The 20,718-nt window shown below is 40.1% G+C and overlaps 1 protein-coding gene across 1 annotated transcript in view; it reads left to right on the top strand.

The window, feature by feature from the left end:
* LOC125447681 (heterogeneous nuclear ribonucleoprotein U-like protein 1) overlaps positions 1 to 20,718 on the top strand; it is an 89,098-nt gene that overhangs the window by 10,201 nt on the left and 58,179 nt on the right. The window contains exon 2 of the mRNA XM_059640996.1: positions 11,495 to 11,659. Coding sequence (XP_059496979.1) covers positions 11,495 to 11,659 — 165 coding nt within the window. The remainder of the gene's footprint in view (positions 1 to 11,494; positions 11,660 to 20,718) is intronic.

The following is a 20,718-nucleotide window of genomic DNA, read 5'->3' as shown; positions in this document are numbered from 1 at the left end:
GGTGCATTGTTTTAACAAGCATTGCATTTTAAAAAAGTAATATTTAACATATGGAATACTTAAATTTTGAGGAGACCATGCATGGCACTTAAGCTATTAATTTCTGAAATAAAGAAATCAATTAACAGAGCTGCACAATCAATGGTCATCGTCTTGATTCGGCAAGTAATTGCATGAGGGGAGAGGTTAGACTTCTGAACTTTCTGGAAATTCAGGCTTGAAACCCATGCTGCACTTTTTTGCAGTGAGCATAAAGACATTGACAGTGCTACACTGCATTTGATAATCTCAGAGTTAATGTTGCCAAGGTGAAGCATGAAATACTCAAATCCTGACAATGCAGATAGAGGCAATTTGGCCCATTGAGTTTTCACTGTCCCTCCCAGCATCTCATCCAGAACCACTCTATCCACATAATCCCACATTTATCATCACTAATTCACCTAGCCTGCATATCCCGAAACACTACAATTGAACATGGTCAATCCACCTAATCTGCACATTTTTAGACTGTGGGAGGAAACCGGAACACTGGGTGGAAACCCGCGCAAATGCAGGAAGAGTATGCAAACCCCACACAGACAGCCCCCTAAGGCTGGAATGAAACTTGAGACCCTGGCATTGTGAGGCAGCAGTGCTGTACCACCCCAAATGAACTGATGACATACAGAAACCTTCCAGGACCTAGATCGTTAATGGGATAAAAGGAAAACAGCCCCAACTTATTAGGAGATTCCAACGTACATAAACCACTAGTTTGAGACAGCCAATTTGAACAATTGAATAAATGATCAGACTCAGTAATCTGTCACTGGTGAGGTTGAGAAAATTAAACAGGACTGTGCTGTACTTAATGCTGTTTGTCTTTTGTTTGCACTCGCTGAACTCTCAAACAGTGTTCTTGGTTTAACTTGTCATCTTTAGGCAGTTATCACTTCAGTCCATCTAAACTGTAAGTTCAAGTCTGCAGTTGGATTTCCAACCTGTGACTGTGAAGTGACGCCAGCCAGTCCAAGGAAATGAATGCTACGTTGTTCAAACTAAAAATTTGTTTGAGGAAATGCTGAAGATAGTTAATAGGATACAGCCTTAATTATAGGAACAATAATAGGCAGTTTAGCTCCAAGACTGTGTCATCTTTTCATAACTAATCTGTATACCTGCCTTTGACCCTTCTCCCCTTTTATTATCCTGGCTTAACAATATAACAAACCTCATTTAAAATTAACAATTGTATTGCATAGTTGATGATGCAGAAAATAAACTGTTTCCTGACTTCATTCCTGAAAGAGACAACGCGTTGTAGAACTGAAGGAACACAGCAGGTCAGGCAGCTTCAGAGGAGCAGGAAGGTTGACATTTTGGCTCAGACCCAAAACATCAACTTTCCTGCTTCTTGGATGCTGCCTGATCTACAGTGTTCCTCCAGCTGCACGCTGCATTGTCTCTGACTCCAGCATCTGCAGTTCTTACTATCTCTGAGTGATTCATTTCTGAAAGACCTTGTTCTAATTTTTAAACTGTGCTTTTAAGTTCTGGACTCCTTAACCAGCAGAAACAGTTTCTCCGCATATACCCAATACTGTTCTGTTTAGTATGTTAAAAATTTCTGCCCAGTCACCCTTTTCTTTTGTAATTGCAGTGGATACAGCCTTAGTTTGGGTGGTCTCATTTTCTAATTTAAGTCTTGGAAGTTGGAGATTGTTACAGCAAATCGAAGTTGAATTCCCAAGGCTAATATATCCTAAGGTTTGCCTAGAACTGCTCACGGATGTGGCCTAAACAAGGCCCTGCATTGCTGTATCACAACTTATGTCCACTTATATTGTGGTCCATTCAATTCAAAGGTAGACATTCCATTGGACTCTGATTACTTCCTGTACCTGGTCATGACATTTTGATGATCTATATGGAACCCCGCATCTCACTTATCTCTTGTTTTTAGTCCTTTTTAATTCTTCCTCCCTCACCTCTTCCCATCTCATGACTTCTTTAGGTCTTTCTTGAGGACTTTTTTTATTTTTAGGGATTCCTTGCAATTAAAGCCTCCAATAAAGGATATATTACCCACTTCTTATAAAACCTTTGTCTAGAAATCATATTCTTCAGGTTTTATCATTCTTTAGTACCATCATGTTTTATTGACTATTACTTCGCTCAGTGTAATTTTGAGAATCCCTGTCCCTGCTCCAATATTAATTTTTTTGGGCTGTTTAAATTGCTGAATGTAATATTCAATGTAACTAAATACTCATGCAAGTCAAGTGTTAATAAACTTGTAATGTTAGTGACAATAAGGAAATTAAGGGTTCCATGTTGCTCCTGAAAACCCTTAGAGGGTTGACGATATAGTCTGTTGAGCTATCTTCAACTTTCAGTGTAATCCTGGATGATCTGCCTCGACCTCAGTTCCCCATCCAAACTTTGTATCCCTCATTTCCCGTAGACACGATAAAGTGTCTATTACAGCAATTCATTTTCTTGATTGTAAAATTGATGTTAATCTTGATATATCCTTCACAAATTTATTTTTAACACTCTTTTTATAGCTCTGGATATCTGTTTTCTCATCCATTGCTGTTTTATCAAACCCCTCCACTGAAACCTGTGTTTCCTGTTTTAGCCTCATGTCTCTCTGACCGGGCTGGTTTCCTTTGGCAGATAGAGCTTTTGCCCCTCAAGATATGAACTAGTTCTGGATCACATTCTATCATTGAACATCACCTACTGACCTGCTGATTTTCTTTTTATCCATTAAATTCTTTGCCCAGATAACTGTCTCAGGCTCATCACATTGAAATCAGCTTTGCTTCCGTTTCAAAGCAGCTATTTTTTATGTTTCTCCCCTTACAATCACTATGTTGAAGTATGAGATTGAGAGAAGGTAATTGCTGAAATAGTTAACGATTATTGGGCCTGGAACACTGCTTTACAGATTCTTACAGCAATATCCCAGGATTAAAATTATTGATTTTGTTTGCTAAGAGCCATTTTCCTTTCTGTTAGTTTTGACTCCAGTTAATGGAGAGTTTCTCTGATTCCCAAATATTTCACTTTTATTTGTGGTTTTAAATGGCACACCTTGTCACATGCTAGCTTTCATGTCAAGTTCAGTCACTCTAGTCTTATTCCATCTTTAGAATACAACTCTTCTGCCCATGTTTGGGACAAGGCTGTTATCAAGGTCATTGGAATGAGGAGCAGGAGTAGGACATTTCAGTAACTTAACCCTGCTTCTCCATTCTAGATTATGACTGATTATTTACCTCACCAGCATATTCCTGTTCTATCCCCATATCCCTTGATGCTTTTAATATTTAGAAAGCTATAAATTTCTGTCTTGAACTTGCTTGATGATTGAGCTTCTGTAGACCTCTGAGGTAGAAAATTCCTAAGAATCAAAACCCTCTGAATAAAGAGGTTTCTCCCATCTCAGTTCTAAATAGTTTACCTTTTATTCCAAGACTCTTCCCTGGTTATAGATGCCACAGCCAGGAAAAACATACTTTCTGCATACACAGTGTCCATCCTTTCAGAATCTTCTAAATTTCTGAATCTCATTCTTCTAAATTCCAGAGAATACAGGCCCTGTCTCAATTTGGTGAATGTCCACTGCACTCCCTCTATGGCAAGTACATGCCTATCAAAGCAAGGAGACCAGAACTGTACACACTACTCCAGATGAGGTTTCACTAGTGCTCTATCAACTGAAGTAAGACAACATTGCTCTGTCCTCAAATCTTATGATAAAGTATAATGTATTTTTGCCATCTGAATTACTTTCTGGATATGCATGCGAGCTTTCAGTGACTTATGAACAAAGACACCTCTTATCATTTATAAAAATACTTTGCACCTTTGTTCCTCCTACCAAAGTAGAACTTCACACATACCAACGTTATATTCCATTTGTCGTACTCTTGATCATTCAACTCAATGTGTTTTTCCAATCACCTGGTTCAGAGAGATTATTACACATCTCTTGAGCAGGTGGGACTTCCAACGGGGCTTCCCAATCTGTGGGTAGGGACATTACCGTTGTACCACAAGAGGATTCCTGAATCCCCTTGAACTCTTTTTGCAACTTTCTCAAAACCCACAAATTCCACTAAGCTTTGTATCATCTACATACTTGCAAATATTGTCAGATGGGTTGGTGTGGGAAATTGGTAGAATCTAAACGAAGTATTAGTGTGCAAGTCTTGCCCTTCAGCTAAATGTGAATTTTTGTGAAATAGAATGTGGCCTGCCCGTTGTTGGTGTTGGAATATATTGTTGCTGATTTTTTGGCAGCTTTCAGTTGAATAACCAGCAACTGGAGTATTATGTACAGTTCTGCTCCCTTTGCCTAGGGAGGCATATACTTGCCAAGAGGGGCTATTGTGACACAATGGAACAATGTCCCTGTCATTCTGAGGCAGGAAGCCTGGGGTCAAGTCCCACTTACTCCATATATGTGTATTAATAGATCTGAACAGATTGATAAAAATACATATATATCAAATGTGGTTACAACAAAGAAGCATAGGTCTTGTGGCACAGTGGTACTATTCCTACCTTTCGGTTCAAGTTCCATCTGCCATAGAGATGAGTCATATAATGTCTGGTGAGGACTCTCGTGGTGTAGTGGTAATGTCCCTGCCTCTGTGCAGAAGGTCCTGGTTCAAGTCCCGCCTGCGACTTCTCTGAACAGGTTGGTTTAAAAATATCTATGCTTACCACAGGTGGGGTGCAGTGAAGGCAGGGCCTATGTCTGTTTGCCTGTATCTACTTCTCCCTACACCATGATTCAGGCAATTATGTCTGCTTTATTAAGTTATTTTGTCCAACTCTTCTTGCCTACTGTTGTGTGTTGTTGGTCCCAGCATGGATATGAGTCATTGTCCATTCTCCAAAACCCTTTCAAGCCCATTCAGGATATGTCCCACCCTGGCTGCTGATAAACAGTATATCCGTGTAGGACTGTCACTCCTACTGGTATAAGTCTGTCCTCCTAATTCTGAAACCTTTACAACTCTCCCTCTCTTCTCTCTTCCCGCCTGCTCAACCCACCCAGTCTTTTGTACAGTGGAAGTATGAAAGTTATCCTTATTTATCCTTACTCTCATGGGTAGATAGTACTCTGTAGGGTAGGATGATTATCTTCCACAGATTCTCATTTTCTATCATATCAGCTCACACTTAAGTGGGACACTATCAGCCGCAATCTAGTCTGCATCTCTTACAGTGTGTGTCCAAGGTCTGGATTGAATTGTGCAAGTACTTCTTCTTTCGATGAGTGACTGCCTCCAATTCACAGTCTAGATCAATGACTTTGTAATGGGGAGAATCTTGACCACGACTGTACGTGTTTGCTCTAAACAGTCTCAAGGTCTGTAAACCACAGTCTAGATATACATATTGCTGTACCATATCTGAGTTTAAATTATTTATATCAACCTTGTTTTTTAACACATTAAGTTGCAAGCCAGCCTTTGTGTCACCAACCTTTACGTTCCATTTACAACTACTCAGGTATGCCAGAAAATGTTGTTTTAGTTTTATACGCCTTTGAACCATGCCCAGTTTGCAATTGCAGACTCAGCTTCTTGCTTGCGATAATTAGCAGTTATGTAAGGCAATTACTTCCAACTGATTAATATTCACTGCACTGTGAGGAGGTTTCTATGAACTTATTTGATTTTTCCTGTTGCGGTTTTTGAAGTTATGACTTAAATTCAAGATATTAAACCAAATTTCAGTTTGACAACTGCTCACCTATTACTTACAGTGAAAAAGCTGATCCCTGCATTGGAGGGACGTTGTGTTCAGAAAGGCGTTGATGTGATTTGTGGTCTCATTTTTTGGCAGCTTTCAGTTGAATAAAATGAATGGTTCCCAAATTCCTTGGGTTAAAGGACCCCCCCCCCACGGACTAGTAATCACAGATTATATAACACTCAATTAGTCACTAAACGTGAGGTGAATTTATTGGATGGCATTCAGCTAGATCCAGGACTTGTATGTTCAGTTAGCTATTGTGGCTTTTGCTGTCGATTCTTATTACTTAACAATTGGATGTGATCTTTCATTTTGGATATTGAGGTTTATAACTTAAAAATTGTAACTAAGGCCAAGATAGTAGGAGGATGTACTGAGGGGAATAAATGGGTGTTCTTGTATTCAAGAGTAATAAATTGGGTGGAAACTAAATATGGCTGCCTTTTATTTGAAGGCCAGTTATATAAGATTAATGCAACCATAAAAGAATTCTAAGTAATTTTCTATTAAATAGATAAATAGTGACGTTTTAATGCTAACTCATCAGGATTTGGCTTTAGATATTGCATTTTCAGTGCGAATTCTTTGATGACCAGGAGGCCCAAATTCATTTGACAACACTGCACAATTTGGTGTGAACCAGGCATGTTCAGAGGGTGACTTTCCCATTTTAGTTCTGTTCTCCAGCCTTGCAGATTTATGCAGTATCTGTGGATCAGCATCTTGTTCACATAACTCCACTATTTTTGTTCTGAGCAGCTTAATAGGTGCATTTAAGGGATGTTTTGGTCTGGATTTTCACTACTAAAACATTTCCATTAGGGAAATTTCTCAGCTCAGCATCTGGGTTCTTCCTGCTATTTTAAAGGTCTCTGAACTCCATGAAAATGTGGCCCCTTGTACTCACTATTATTGCTAAAATAGGTGTGAGCCCTCATTCATTTCTTTTGCAATGTCTTGTTCTGACCTGGATGTTTACTGCTTTACACTTGCCTTCCATTCATAGGCTAAAGTGAATATAGGTTAGATTGCAGGACCAGATGGTCCTGAGTATTTCATGCTTATGAGAACGTGATTGTAACTTTATACTGCTTCCTATTAGTGCCTGTATGGCTGATAAACTATTTGTGATGTGTAGTCACTTGACGAGTTGGTAAACCACAAAATCCAACAATCACAGTATTATTGCTATTAGTTGAAGATTTATCATTAACATGAGAATAATGACCAATCTCCTCTGAATAGTATCATTTTTCACAGGTAAATATAGATTTGACATTTCAAATAAAAGACAGGAACACCCAATGGTGCAGCAATGTACCAGGACCCACAGATGTATGGATATGCTGATGCTTGAGGATTACTTTAAAGTGCTGTGGATTTTTCAGTCCATTTAAATGGGAAAACAAAGTTTCAGTTTAGTATTTTATCTGAAGGATCACATCTCTGACAGTGCACCACCTCTTCCATACTGAACTAGAGTGTGGTCCTTGATTATATGCTGACATTTTGCATGGTGGTTGAACCCTAACCTTCTGGCTTGCAGAAGGGTGTTACAATTCAGTGAGTCAGTTGAAACTTAATGCTAAATGTTAAGCAGTCTTTATAGTTAAGGAGAACCTCAAAACCCTTCTGTATTACATCTGATTAGTGCAAGTCTGATTATCATTGCTTCAGTAACTGTTAATGTTGAGGCTGGTGCCAGGAATCTGATGGTGGAAGATTCACTATGGTTTATCTGATCCTCCTATCTTAAATACACATTTTTTTCTAGCTTATACTTTTTTGCCGTCCTTGTGCTTTTCCCTCTCCATGATTACACTTATTTTGATATATCTTTCATGCTTCATCTTTTCAGATAAGCAGGCATTTGGAAAGGAATAAAATTGAGAGGGACAGCCTGCAGGAAAATCTGACTTCCAGTAATGTGAAGTTGGTAGGGTCACTCTGATTTGCTTGGATTTTCTATTTGTATTACATTTCTGCCTCCACACATTTTGTGTGTGCGTGTGTCCCCTCCCCCATTCACTCCTTATTATTTTTCTTGCCTCACTGACACTTGTTTTTGTATATATGAACATCTCCTGTGCCTCTCTGCTACCCTATTATTTATACTATTTTTAAAAATTCCTTTTATATCTGTGCAGGAACTGTTTCTATATTTGGTTTGATTGCTTTCCATCGTACCTTGTTTAAGAGAGAAAAGAGTAGCCATAGCAATATAATGCATATCAGTCAACCTAAGGGCAATATGTCCTTCCTATACACTCTATCTACACCCCTGCTGGGCCACCTATTCTTGAGAATCAGTATTGATTTTTGTTCAGAGAAGCGCGGTTTAGTCAATGACACTCAGTGTGTGTTTGTTAAGAGAAGGTCATGTCTGATTTACTTGATGGAATTGTGCAGGAAATAATGAGAATCAATGAGGTTGTGTAGCCAGAACAGATTTTAGTAAAGATTTTGTCAGGGGAGTTAGACATAAATTTGGCTTGTTGATAGAAAGCAAAGGGTAATATTCATGTGAGTTTGTGTTACTGAAAGATAGCTGTCTTTCAGAGCTCAGTGCTACGTCTCTTGGTTTCTGTTGCACAATCTCTTTATGGCCATTATGTTTAAGATTCTGATGATTATGCAAAAAAAAACCTTACGGTTGGTGTTAGAGAAGAATGCAAGCGATCTCTGAATTGATATCCACAGTTGCTTAAAGATAACCAGACAGGTAGATAAAGTGGCTCAGAAGGTGTACAAGAAACATTCTGTTACGAGCCAAGGCATAGAATATGAGTGGAGCTGTTATGTAAGAGTTGTATAAAATACCAGTTCTGCCAAAGTTACAGGATTATATTCAGTTCCGCTCACCATTTTACAAGAAGCATCTGATAGTGTTAGAGTGGGTACCATGGAGATTTATAGATGATTGTGCTAGGAATAGAAAATTATAGTTTTTGAGGGAAGGTTAAATGTGCTGGGGTTTTTTTTGGTACAATATGCACACTTAGTAAGATTTAATTGGGTTTTATGAAATGGAAGGACCAATTGTCCTTTGCAGACTCATTGCTAACCTGATGATACAGGATTAAAGAGGCTGGTCAGAGGGAGGTTGCAGAGAAATATTTTCAAAAAAAAAAATATTTTCAGGGTGGTGAGTATCTGGATTCATCATCTGGAAAGCTATTTGAAGCAAAAATCCTTATTGTCTGGGACAGCTAATGGTGGTAAAGGAAAGATAGAGGTATAAAATAGGGAGTGCTGTATGGTTCTTTTCCACCTCAAAGTTGTAGATGTTCCACCATTGAGTGTATTTAAGGCAGAGAGAGATGTTTTCAGTCATGTGGGGAATCTAGGTGTATGGGAGAGGTTATCTGTGATCATCCTGCATGTGGAGTAGGCTTAAAGGGCCAATTAGTCAATTCCAGCTCCTAACTCTTATGTTTCCCTGTGAGGTAAAGTAAAGGTTTCCCCTGTTGTCCTTTACCCATAGGCATGCTGTTGACTTAATTTGATATTGTAATTAAATCAACAGAACTCATAAGTTATAAGTGTACCTTGTTTTTCAAACTTAATCAAAGCCACTTCCAAAAATTTTTAAGCTTCTGTTGCATGTGTACCATAAAAACTTGTGCAGTTCTGAGGGATTTGTCCACTGTCAGAGGTTGCATCTTTCCAATAAAACCTCATATGTCGAAGCTGTACGTCCCACTCAAAGACCAGCAGAAAAATTCTCCCTAGTGTCCTAACCAGTGAATATACATCCATCAACATTACTGCTACAAATTGTGCTGATGAACCTCAGCAGATCTGGCAGCAAATGTGGAGAGAGAAACAGATTTGATGTTTCGTTGGTTCTGAAGAAGAGTCACAGTGGACTTAAAACATGAACTCTCTTTCTGTGATAACAAAGTGTGGAGCTGGTGCGCAAAAGCTGACTTTTTGGGCCGAGACCCTTTCTGTCCTGAGTTTCTCCACATTCTGTTTTTATTTCCAGCATCTGCAGTATTTTGATTTAATCGTGAATATGGATTGTTTATTCATTCATTTCACTGCATTTTCTAGAACCTTGCTGTCTGTAAATTGACTGCAGAATTTCTTACATTATAACAGCAGCTGCATTTACACTAATGACACTTAATTAGCTGTAAAGCTGCCTGGGATATCATGCAATCCTGAAACTTGATTTACAAATTCTATACGATGCAGGTGATGATTTATAATACACTGTATTACATACAATATACAAAATAGAAGGGTATAGTAAATTGTTGCAGGGCAATCCAAAGAATCAGTTTGTTCGCAGAAGTGCTAATAATTGTTTTTGGCAGCTGTGTGAATCTCTCTTGTTTCAGTCCAGTTCAAATAGGCCATATTTACCATCAGTAATATAGTTACAGCCTGCATGCAATTTGTGCTGCATTTGTTTCTGTGATCGACATTTGATCAGAAGTTTGAGTTTGGTCAAAATCAGTGGTCCTTGGGTGCGTTGGGATAATTGTTACAGTACTTTGCCAGGTTCTTTTGTAAATTTGCAAATTATTAAGTCTGCAGTGTGAATGTACAAAATTTACATTTGAGCTTTCTCTTAAAATTGGAACACCTCTGCCAATTGCTGGGGCTGGATTTTTGCTACTATGGCAGCAAATTTGAATCACAAAATTTGTCAACTCAGCTGACCTGTATTGGGACTAGAGGGGTCCTATTTGTTCTGGGGAGGAAGAGGCAGGATTGAATTAGGCCTGCCAACCTGGGAAGCCACTGAGTGCTGGAGTGGACCCGTTAGAGGACTTGTTTCACAAGCTGTTAGGTTCACTGTCTCCCGCCCCTGATGTCCTCTTGTGACCCTTTATACCTCAGCGCAATCTCTGTAGCCACTCACTTAACTACCATGGGTAGACTTCAACAGTCTTATGGAGATGGGAAAGAAAGCCCTGACAATCTTTCACAGCACTAGTTGATAAACCCTTGATACTGGTAGATGGAATAAACTTTCAATCAAAGCATTTAAACTTGTTAAAATGTTCAATCAGTCTGAAAAACAAACTTAATTGTACCTTTTGAAACTCCATCGTGGTATATAAAATACATAAGAGCATCCCTCGCAAAATATTAGCAAAGAACACTATTAAAAGTGCAAGATCAGATGGTAATTTTTTTAACCAATATCAGACAACTGCCAATCAAAGCAGTCACGCAGATATTAGGGTTGAAATCTTCAGTTTTTGAAATTTATGAAACCTTATCCACCCTTCAAGAACATTTGCATGTACACTGTTATTCTGTGACACGCTTGCTACGCTTTAAGGCTCTTAAAACAGTCAAAATGTGGTCCACTGGAACACCACATTAAGTTCCAAAGGACCCTGCTGAGTTTGGGTTTACCTCATGTGAATGACATTCCATCTGCTTCTCTCATTTGCCAAAATTGGATCTGAAAGAAAAGGAGCAGGACTTCCACATCTAGGTCACCATCTTTAAATGTCAATATTGGGTCTGAAAGAAAGGGAACAGGACTTCCACATCTAGGTCACCATCTTTAAAGGTCTGTGAAGTATTTTCAAATCTGCAAAAATTCAGCCCAGTGACTTTTAAGGTGAACATATAGGGGACTAGTATTGATATTCCACTAGCCTCAGTTGTCCTGAAAATTATCAAAAGAGTTAGTATGAAATGCGACATAGCACAAATAATGCTGCTTGTCTGCATCTTTTCATTCTGATTTGTTTTCATACACTTTCAGGTGATGTGCCCAGTGTTCGAGAAACCAGTTACGGTGGAGATCAGAACTCCCTCAATCAGTATGAAAACCAAGGTGGTGATGTTAGAAGGCATGAGCAAGGAACTACTGAGAGAACCTTTGAGAAGCCACCTGTCGAGCAAGCAACAGCACCGTTGAGTAACACAGGTTGGTAGATTTATAGATTATAAACAAGTCAGTTTGGCTCATAAAGGGCAGTGTTGTGAATTGTAGTAACTTTTCATAACCAATAGTTTTGACAAATATTTAATCCTCTTCCATGCTGACACTGATGCAGCAAACCTTTTATTAACTGGCACCTATGTGATCAGGAGTGAGTCAGTTGATCAGATTTCAGGATAATCATGAAATATGCATAACTGCGGTAAACCCTGACCGAATGAAGGTTCGAGACATCAACGTTTCTCTAAAAGTCTATGTAAAAACATCAACACACCTCTGAAAATCGATGTAAAAACACGCTGTAAGTAATAGAAACGTAATGCACTGTCGTACTTTATTTGCATCATTAATACTTAGAGGTCATGGTGTTTGAGGTGTATGTTTATCTAGAGTGCCAGTTGATAAGGTATTGGTTAAAATAAAGTTTGCTGTATGTCGCTGTGCTTGGCAAGAAAGTACATGATGATCGATAGTTCATAAATCATATTGATGACTTTGTCTTGTTTGCCAAAATTAGAGATTAAAACAGTGTATCTTCTAGCTGAAATGCATCGTGTGTCATTTCTGTGTTTATTTATGATTGGAATGCTAACTATTTTTTCAGGAACGTTATAAATAGTTCCCTTTAGTCCAATACAGAAAATGGTACGTTTTTGAAAATTTCTACTTCAGGTTTTCCTGTTAACCTTTATTGCAGTGCTTGTTTCTGCCATTGTGAGTGGTGCTTCCATACGGCTTTCTGTAAAAAAAAATTATAACCTAAATCAGTTTATAACTGCCCATAATGGTGCACTCATTCTTTTTACGTTTTCACTGTTTCCAACTGCGTTACTTCTGTGGATCACCTTTTAAGTGGTAGAAGTCCATTATAATGCAGTTCAACACACCAGGAATTTGTTTATTCTTCAGTGGTCTCATGGCTCACAGAATAGGTTACTTAAACCTTCATTTTGCAGATTAAAAATAGGAGAAAATAAGGTTACACTGTCCAGCTATAACATTGTTTCCCTTCTTGGGGCCCTAGATTTTCCTTGAAGTTATGTAATGCGTTCTTTACATTTTCAGTAAGACTCCTAAGAAGGATATTAGTCACTTCATTGCGATTTATTTGTATTTACTCTTGCTCTAGAAATCAAAGCTGCAATAACTCCACAGAGGCTGATATCCTGTCACCAAATTATCCTTTATTTCCATGTGCTCAGTACCTGATACTGGTCCAGTCTCCACAGAGTCAGCTCTCAGTGACCAGAACCTCCGACTCACCTGTTGATACCTGTCAGCCACAGCTCCTTGATTGGACCAAGTTAACAGCCCCAATCAGGGAAGTCATATTCAATGAAGCCCACCTAGCTGAGCCCATTACAATCACTACATCCCTCTCCTCTATGCCCAAAGGCATAGGCCTGGTCTTTTCCTTGTAGCCCATCCTGGAGCATTTGCACACCATGTCCAGTTCCTCCGACTCAGCCTTGGAAAGGGATGGCGTGTCCTGGATTGTAGCCCGCTTCTTGTGCCCAGAGAATCTCAGAAGACATTCATCCTCCTCTTCAGGCAGTAAAGGTGTCGATGCTGCTATATCCCACTGTGTCCATGTCAGACTCCGAAGTTTCTTTGTTGCTAGATGGAGGGGAAGAGCCCACGGGCTCCGACAGCCTTTCTGGCTGTTCTGGGTATGTTTTGCATCAGCTGTGTTCCTGCGTTTACAGATATCATGTAGTCCACGTGCTCGATCAGGATTGCCTCCCCTCCCTGAACTTTGTATGTCATGGGACCTGACCTCGAGTTGACCGTGCTGCCTTATTTCTGCCTCTACTTTTGCATGTAAGGCAAATTGCACTCGGTGGACCTCCAGAATCATGGAAATACTTCCTGGTCAACATGCAAGGTGGCCTGGCTTCCTTTGATAGTCCCTAGACCTTCCTGAAAAACCTCCAGGTATTTATCTAGGACTTCACTCAGGCAGCCATTGTCTAATCCAGAAAAGTTGAGCCCATCCACTTGAATCTTTCTTGACCAGTTTTGCCCCATCAGATTTAGGCCTGAGTCTTTTACTATAATTACTGGTAACTGACCCAGCTGCTTCACATACGAGACCAGAACTGAATTTGTACCCTTAATCTGCATAAGTTCCCCAGTATAGGTTCTTGGTCCAGCTGAGGTCTTAGGCAAACTTGAGAGATTGATTCCAGAGCGAATTTTGTTAAGGACTGGTTCTACTCATATAGCCATGCTGGTTTCAATGATTTGGATGTTGCTAAGCAATTTAACTCCTTCAAGCCAGATGTGGGTCAGTTTTCCAGGGTGTGCACTCTCCTGGACACCGGCCTCTGAGTTCTCTTACTCAATTCAGGCCTAATGGGCCTGTTTTGCTATCTCGAGTCTGCATGCCGGCAGCAACTACAATGGCTAGCCAGACCAGGTCCTGAAGAAAATGTTAACCATTTGGCTGACGCTTGCCTTTGGTTTGGGGTTTTGCCGTGGGTTGACCGAGAGTCCCTCTGTTCGGGATTTGTCCTGAGTGAGGCAGTGCAATTGCCTTCACTCAAGCAGTGTTTCCCAACCTTAGTCAGCCTGGCGACTACACATCCATCAGCATATCCTGTAACTCACATGCTCCACTTGCTACATTTTCAAATGATAAAGCGAGTTGTTGTGTCTGTTTGAAGTCCAGTTAGGTTTCAGCTAGTATGCGCTTTTGTTTGGTTATGTCATTAATCTCTCTCTCGCTGCTGAAATAACTCCACAGAGGCTGGTATCCTGCCACCAAGTCACCCTTTATTTACATGTGCAGAGAATTTGACTCAGGTCCACCTTCCTCCGAGCCATCTCTCAGAGTGACCAGAACCTGACCTTGTTACTGTCATTACAGTAGCCACCTGAAATCCTATCCTTTTACCATTGCACACTGTACATGCACTTGCTAACAAAAAATATATAAATTAGAAGCAGAAGTAGGCCATTTAGTTGCAAGGGCCTGGTCTGTTATTTAATAAAATTTTAGTTGATTTGATTGTAACCTCATGTTTACATTGTAGCCTTCCCCAACAACCCTTTGACCCCTTTCTAAGCAAGGATGTATATACCTCTGTCCAAAAAAATATTCAAAGACTCTGCTTCCTTCACCTTTTTATAAATGGAGTTCCAAAGATGCACAACCCTCTGAGAGAAGATAATTTCCTCATCTTCTTTTAAGTGGCTGACCTTCATTCTAGGTTTTTGCATAAGAAGAAACATTCTGTATATATCTACCCTGTTAAGACCTTCAGGATCTTGCAACCAAGTTAGCTCTTACTCTTCTAAGCTGTAGTGGGTGCAAACCTAGCTCGTCTAATCTTCCATCATAAGAGAACCTTCTTATTCCAGACATTAATCTTGTAAACCTTCTTTGAATTACCTACTAATGCAATTACATCCTTCCTTAAATAAAATGACCAAGACTGTGTTCCAGTACTTCAGTTGTGATCTCACCAGTGCCGTTTATAATTGAAGCATAACCTCTCTACTTCCCCTTGCAACAAATGATAACATTCTGTTAGCCTTCCTAATTAGTTGCTGTACCTGCGTACTTACCTTTTATAATTCATATGTTAGTGCATCCAGATCTGTGCCTGTCCGAACTCTGCAATATCTCACCATTTAGATAATATGTTTTCTAATTCTTTCTGTTGAAATGGGCAATGTCATGTTTTTCCACCTTTACACTCTCTTTGGCTACATCTTTACCCACTTACTTAACCTATCTATACTTATTGTGCGTCATCTTTATGTCCTGTTAATAACGTACCTGTCATCAGCAATTTTAGTCCGTAACTTCATCCAGGTCTTCCGTATAAGTTGTAAACAGTTGAAGTCCCAACTCTGAACCTTGTGGCATACCACCCTTTTATATCTTGCCAGTTTGAAAAACACCCATTTATGCCTACGTTCTGCTTCCTATTAGCGAGCCAATCTTCTATCCATGATTGTATACGGTTCTGTACGCTATGATTTTAAAAATTTTTGCAATAATTTTCATTGTGGTACCTTGTCAAATACCCTCAGCATATATTACTTGCTTAGAATTCCAAACTTGATTTCTCAAAAACATGTCGACAGTAATGTGGTTGACTATCAGTTGCTTGGCTTTGATTTAATCTAATATAACTACTCTCCAAGGTATTGTTTAAACAAGTAAACCATGGCAGGTGAGCTCAAAGTCCTGGTTTGATCCTTTTGTTCCATGTGGAAGCTGGGGATAGTTCCAGCCCCTCGGATCAGCATGTGTACAGGAACTATCTCTAGTTACAGCTTCTGGAAGCTTGAATTTCAGAGCTGGAGCGGCGGCTGGGGATGCTGTGGAGTGCCCGTGAGGCTGAGAATATCGTGGATAGCATGTATAGAGAGGAGGTGGTCACATCACAGGCTCAGACTCTGAAGGCAGGAAGGGAATGGATGACCACCAGACAGAACAAGAGAGATAGGCAGGTAGTGCAGGAATCTCCTGAGGTCATTTCCCTACAAAGCAGATACACCATTTTGGATACTGTTGAGGGGAATGACCTCTCAGGGGAAAGCAGCAGCAGCCAAACTCTTTACATCATGGTTGGTTCTTCTGCAGAGTGGAGGAATTAAAATGTGTGCCAGGGCAATAGTTATAGGGGACTCAATTGTAAGGGAAGCAGACAGGCATTTCTGTGGCTGCAAACAAGACTCCAAGGTGGTATATTGCCTCCCTGATGCTAGGGTCAAGGATGTCTTGGAGTGGGTGCAGAACATTCTGGAGGGAGAGGGTGAACAGCTGGTGGTCTTGGTACACATCAGTATAAATGTGTGTGTATACAATATATATACACATCAGGCGAAAAAAGGAATGAGGTCCTAAAGGCAGAATACATGGAGCTAGGAAGAAAGTTAAGGAATCGGGCCTCAAAGGTAATGATCTCAGTATTATTACCTGTGTAACATGCTAGTCAGAACAGAACTGACAATACAGCCGTTGAATATATGTCTGAAAAGATGGTGTTGGGGGAGGGTTTCAGATTCTTGGGGCATTGGTACTGGTTCTGGAGGTGGTGGGAGCTGTACAAATTGGACGGGTTACAGCTGGGCAGGACTGGGATATATATCCTGGTAGAGTGTTTGCTAGAGTGGTTGGGGAGGTTTTAAACTATTATGCCAGGGGGATAGAAACCTATGTAAAGAGTGAGAGATGGATGGGAGCAAGGACAAAAACAAAAGGTAGAAAAGGGAATAAGAAAAGTTATAGACAGAGAAACCAAGGACAAAATTCAAACTGAGCTATTGAGAAAAATAAGAGCAAGACAAACGATGTTAAAAAGATAGGATTAAAGGCTTTGTGCCTTAATCTTGCGGAGCATTTGCAATACAGTGAATGAACTAATCGCTCAGATAGATGTAAATGGATACGATATAATTGGGATTACGGAGGACATGGCTGCAAGGCAACCAGGGATAGGAACTGAATATCCCCGGATATTCAGTGTTTAGGAAGGACGGGCAAAAAGGAACAGGTGGTGGAGTGGCATTGCTGGTCAAAGAGGAAATTAACTCAATATTGAGAAAGGATATTAGCTCTGACAACGTGGAGTCTGTATATGGGTAGAGTTGAGAAAAATCAAGGCAAAAAACATCTATGAGTATCTTATACTTGGACATCCAAACTGCAGTGGTGATGTTGGGAATGGCATTAAACAGGAAATTATAGATGCCTGTGATAAGGGAATATCAATGATCATGGGTGAGTTTAACCTGCACAAAGAATGGGCAAATCACATTAGCCATAGTGTCTTAGAGGAGGAATTCCTGGAGTGTGTACAGGATGGTTTTCTTGACCTATATTTGGAAGAGCTAACTGGAACAGGACATCTTAGACTGGGTGCTGTGTAATGAGAAGGAAATTATTGTCAGTCTAGCTGTGTAAGATTCCTTGGGGTTGAGCAGCTGTAACGTGATAGAATTTTTTTTATCAAAATGGAGAGTGAGGTTATTGCTTTGACAGCTAGGGTGCTGAATTTCAACAAAGGAACATATGAAGATATAAGGCTTGAGTTGGTCTTGATCGACTATGGAGAGTTCCTCAAAGCGATGACAGTGTATAGGTAATAGCAAACATTCAAGGAACGCATGGGGAAACTGCAACAACTGTTTATTCCTGTCTGTCATAAAAAGCAAAATGAGTAAGAGTCAATCCACGATTTACAAAGGAAATTAGAGGTAGTATCCAATCCAAGGAAGAAGCATACAGATTGGCCAAGAAAATTAATATATCTGAGGATTGGGAGCAGTTTAGAATTCATCAAAGAAGGACCAGGGAATTAATAATAAAATACAGTACGAAAGTATGGTTGCAGGAAACATAAAGACATTAAGAGTTTCTGTGGTTATGTGAAGAGAAAGAGATTGATGAAGACAAATGTAGGTCCCCTACATACAGAAATGGGGGTCATGTATAATAGGAGATAAAGAAATAGCTGAACAACTGAATACATACATTCGTTCTGTCTTCGTAAAAGAGGACACAAACCAGATACCAGAAATGCTGGAGGATGCAAGATTTAGTGAGAGGGAAGAATTGAGGGAGATCAATATTTGTAGAGATATTGTGCTGGGAAAATTCATGGGATTGAAGGTGGATGAATCCCCAGAACTTGATAATCTACATCCCAGAGCACTCAAGGAAGTGGCTGTAGAAATAGTGGAAGCATTGGTGGTCATCTTCCAGGATTCTATAGACTCTGGAACAGTCCCAGAAGATTGGAGGTTCGCTAATGTCACTCCAGTATTTAAAAAAGTTGAGAGCATACAGGGAATTGTGGATCAGTAAGCCTAATATCAGCAGTGGGGAAAATTCTTGAATCCATTATCAAGGACTTTGTAGCAGAGCATTTAGAAACTATGGCAGGATCAGACAGAGTCAGCATGGATTTATGAAGGGGAAATCATGCTTGACAAATCTGTTGGAATTCTATGAAAATGTAACGAGTAGAGTTGACAAGGGGGAGCCAATCGATGTAGTATATTTTGACTTTCAGAAAGTGTTTGACAAATTGCCGCATAAAAGATTATTGTGAAAGATGAAAGCACATGGGATTGGAGGAAGTGTATTGAGATGGATAGAAAACTGGTTGGCAGAGAGGAAAGAAAGAGTAGGATTTAGTGGGTCCTTTTCAAATCGGCAGGCAGTAACTAATGGGGTGCCACAAGGATTGCTGCTGGGACCCCAGCTATTCACATTACATATTAATGATTTGGATGATGAGGGAGCACAATGTAATATCTCAAGTTTGCAGATGATACCAGGTTGGGTGGGAGGGTGAACTGTGATGAGGATGCAGAGATCCTTCAGCATGATCTGGACAGGTTGGGTGAGTGGCCATATCAATGGCAGATGCAGTATAATTTGGATAAATGTGAGGTTATTCACTTTTGAAGCAAAAATAAGAAAGCAGATTACTACCTGAATGGCTGTAAATTGGGAGAAGGGAGTGTGCAGCAGGACCTGGGTGTCCTTGTGCACCAGTCACTGAAGGTAAGTATGCAGGTGCGGCAGGCGGTAAAGAAAGCAAATGGTATGTTGGCCTTCATTGTGAGAGGCTTCGAGTACAGGAGCAGCGACGTGTTGTTGCAGTAATACAGGGCCTTCAGGAGGCCTCACCTGGAATATTGTTTGCAGTTTTGGTCTCCTTTCCTGAGGAAGGATGCTTTTGCACTCAAGGAATGTATTCAAGAAGTGGCTAGATTTGGCACAAGGGGCAAATGAGAACCAGGGTTGTGGGGAGAAAACAGGTTTAGGCCACTGAGATGGATGATCAGTCATGAAAGTGATGAATGGTGGAGCAGTCTCAAAGGGACAAATGGCCTCCCCCTGCTCCTATCTTTTATGATTCTGAACTAGTCTAGCAAGCCACTTAGTTCAAGGGTAGTTAGGGGTAGGCAACAAATACCAGCCTTCCCGTCTATGGAAATTTCATCGGTAAATTGAAACCATTTATTAAATATCCTAATAGGCACTTCTTTTAAGACCCAGACACTTGTCAGCTGGCAGTCCCAACAGTTTACTCAGTAACAGAGCTCTGGTGATTGTGATTTACCTGCATTCTGCCTGTTCTCCTTTTTCTAATTAATTGCTGCTATACCTAGTTATGTTATTGAGCATTTAATCTATTTCTTTTACTTGTGTGCAAAATCCTGTCAGATGTAACTTGAGACTTCACTCCCCTACAAGATGGAATGTGGCTTCCAATGCAGGGTGCCTGTTGGTATCATCCCACAAATTCTTTTTGTAATTAGCGCACTGAATAGACATAAGCCCTCACATTATCCTAATCCTCGTAAGTGCTATCTGAATAGTCAGTTTGAACTGTCACCAGATATTTGATTGATTGCAAGTGAAGGGCAATAGCGACTCAGTGCAGAAGATATTACTTGATTACACAAACATTAAATCTGGTCAGCACACTTCGCGCGTAATGCCAAATCTGGATCAGTGCTTATAATGTAACTTACTTGTTCATAGCATTTCCCAATCAGGAGTTCTGAGTGTTAAAGCTTGTTTCGTTCAGATTTCACCACCGTCATCTTTAATTTGAAAGTAGAAACTGGATAAAGGAAATAAAATGATAAGATTATACACTGAGAGCCATTCATCAGTTTTGTGGACTGATCTGCACAGTGGATTTGTGGCTGTGGATTTGCACCCCACCCCTTCTCATGCCTGTTGATTCAGAATACAAATTCTTTACCGATTTGATGCATTGGCCTCTCCTTTGATACAAGTCTTTCTTCAACACACAGCAGGCATATTTGTCAGATGTCCCTATTACTGAACTGAATTACACCAATTAATTATTTGTAATCAACAGTCTATGTGTAAAGTTTTTGAGAAGATTTGTAGCTTGGGTTGTGGATGAGGTTGTAGACTGGCTCACTGAGCTGGTGTGTTTGATTGCAGATGTTTTGTCACCCTGCATTGTCAGTGCGCCTGCACCGGAGTCTCTGTGTGAGGAAGCTCCATGTTAGTATAGTGCCTGCCCTGATAGACCAAG

This window comes from Stegostoma tigrinum, chromosome 39 (assembly GCF_030684315.1).
Source record: "Stegostoma tigrinum isolate sSteTig4 chromosome 39, sSteTig4.hap1, whole genome shotgun sequence".
In the NCBI taxonomy this organism is placed as follows: Eukaryota; Metazoa; Chordata; class Chondrichthyes; order Orectolobiformes; family Stegostomatidae; genus Stegostoma; species Stegostoma tigrinum.
This window is presented reverse-complemented; position numbering and strand designations above follow the sequence as displayed.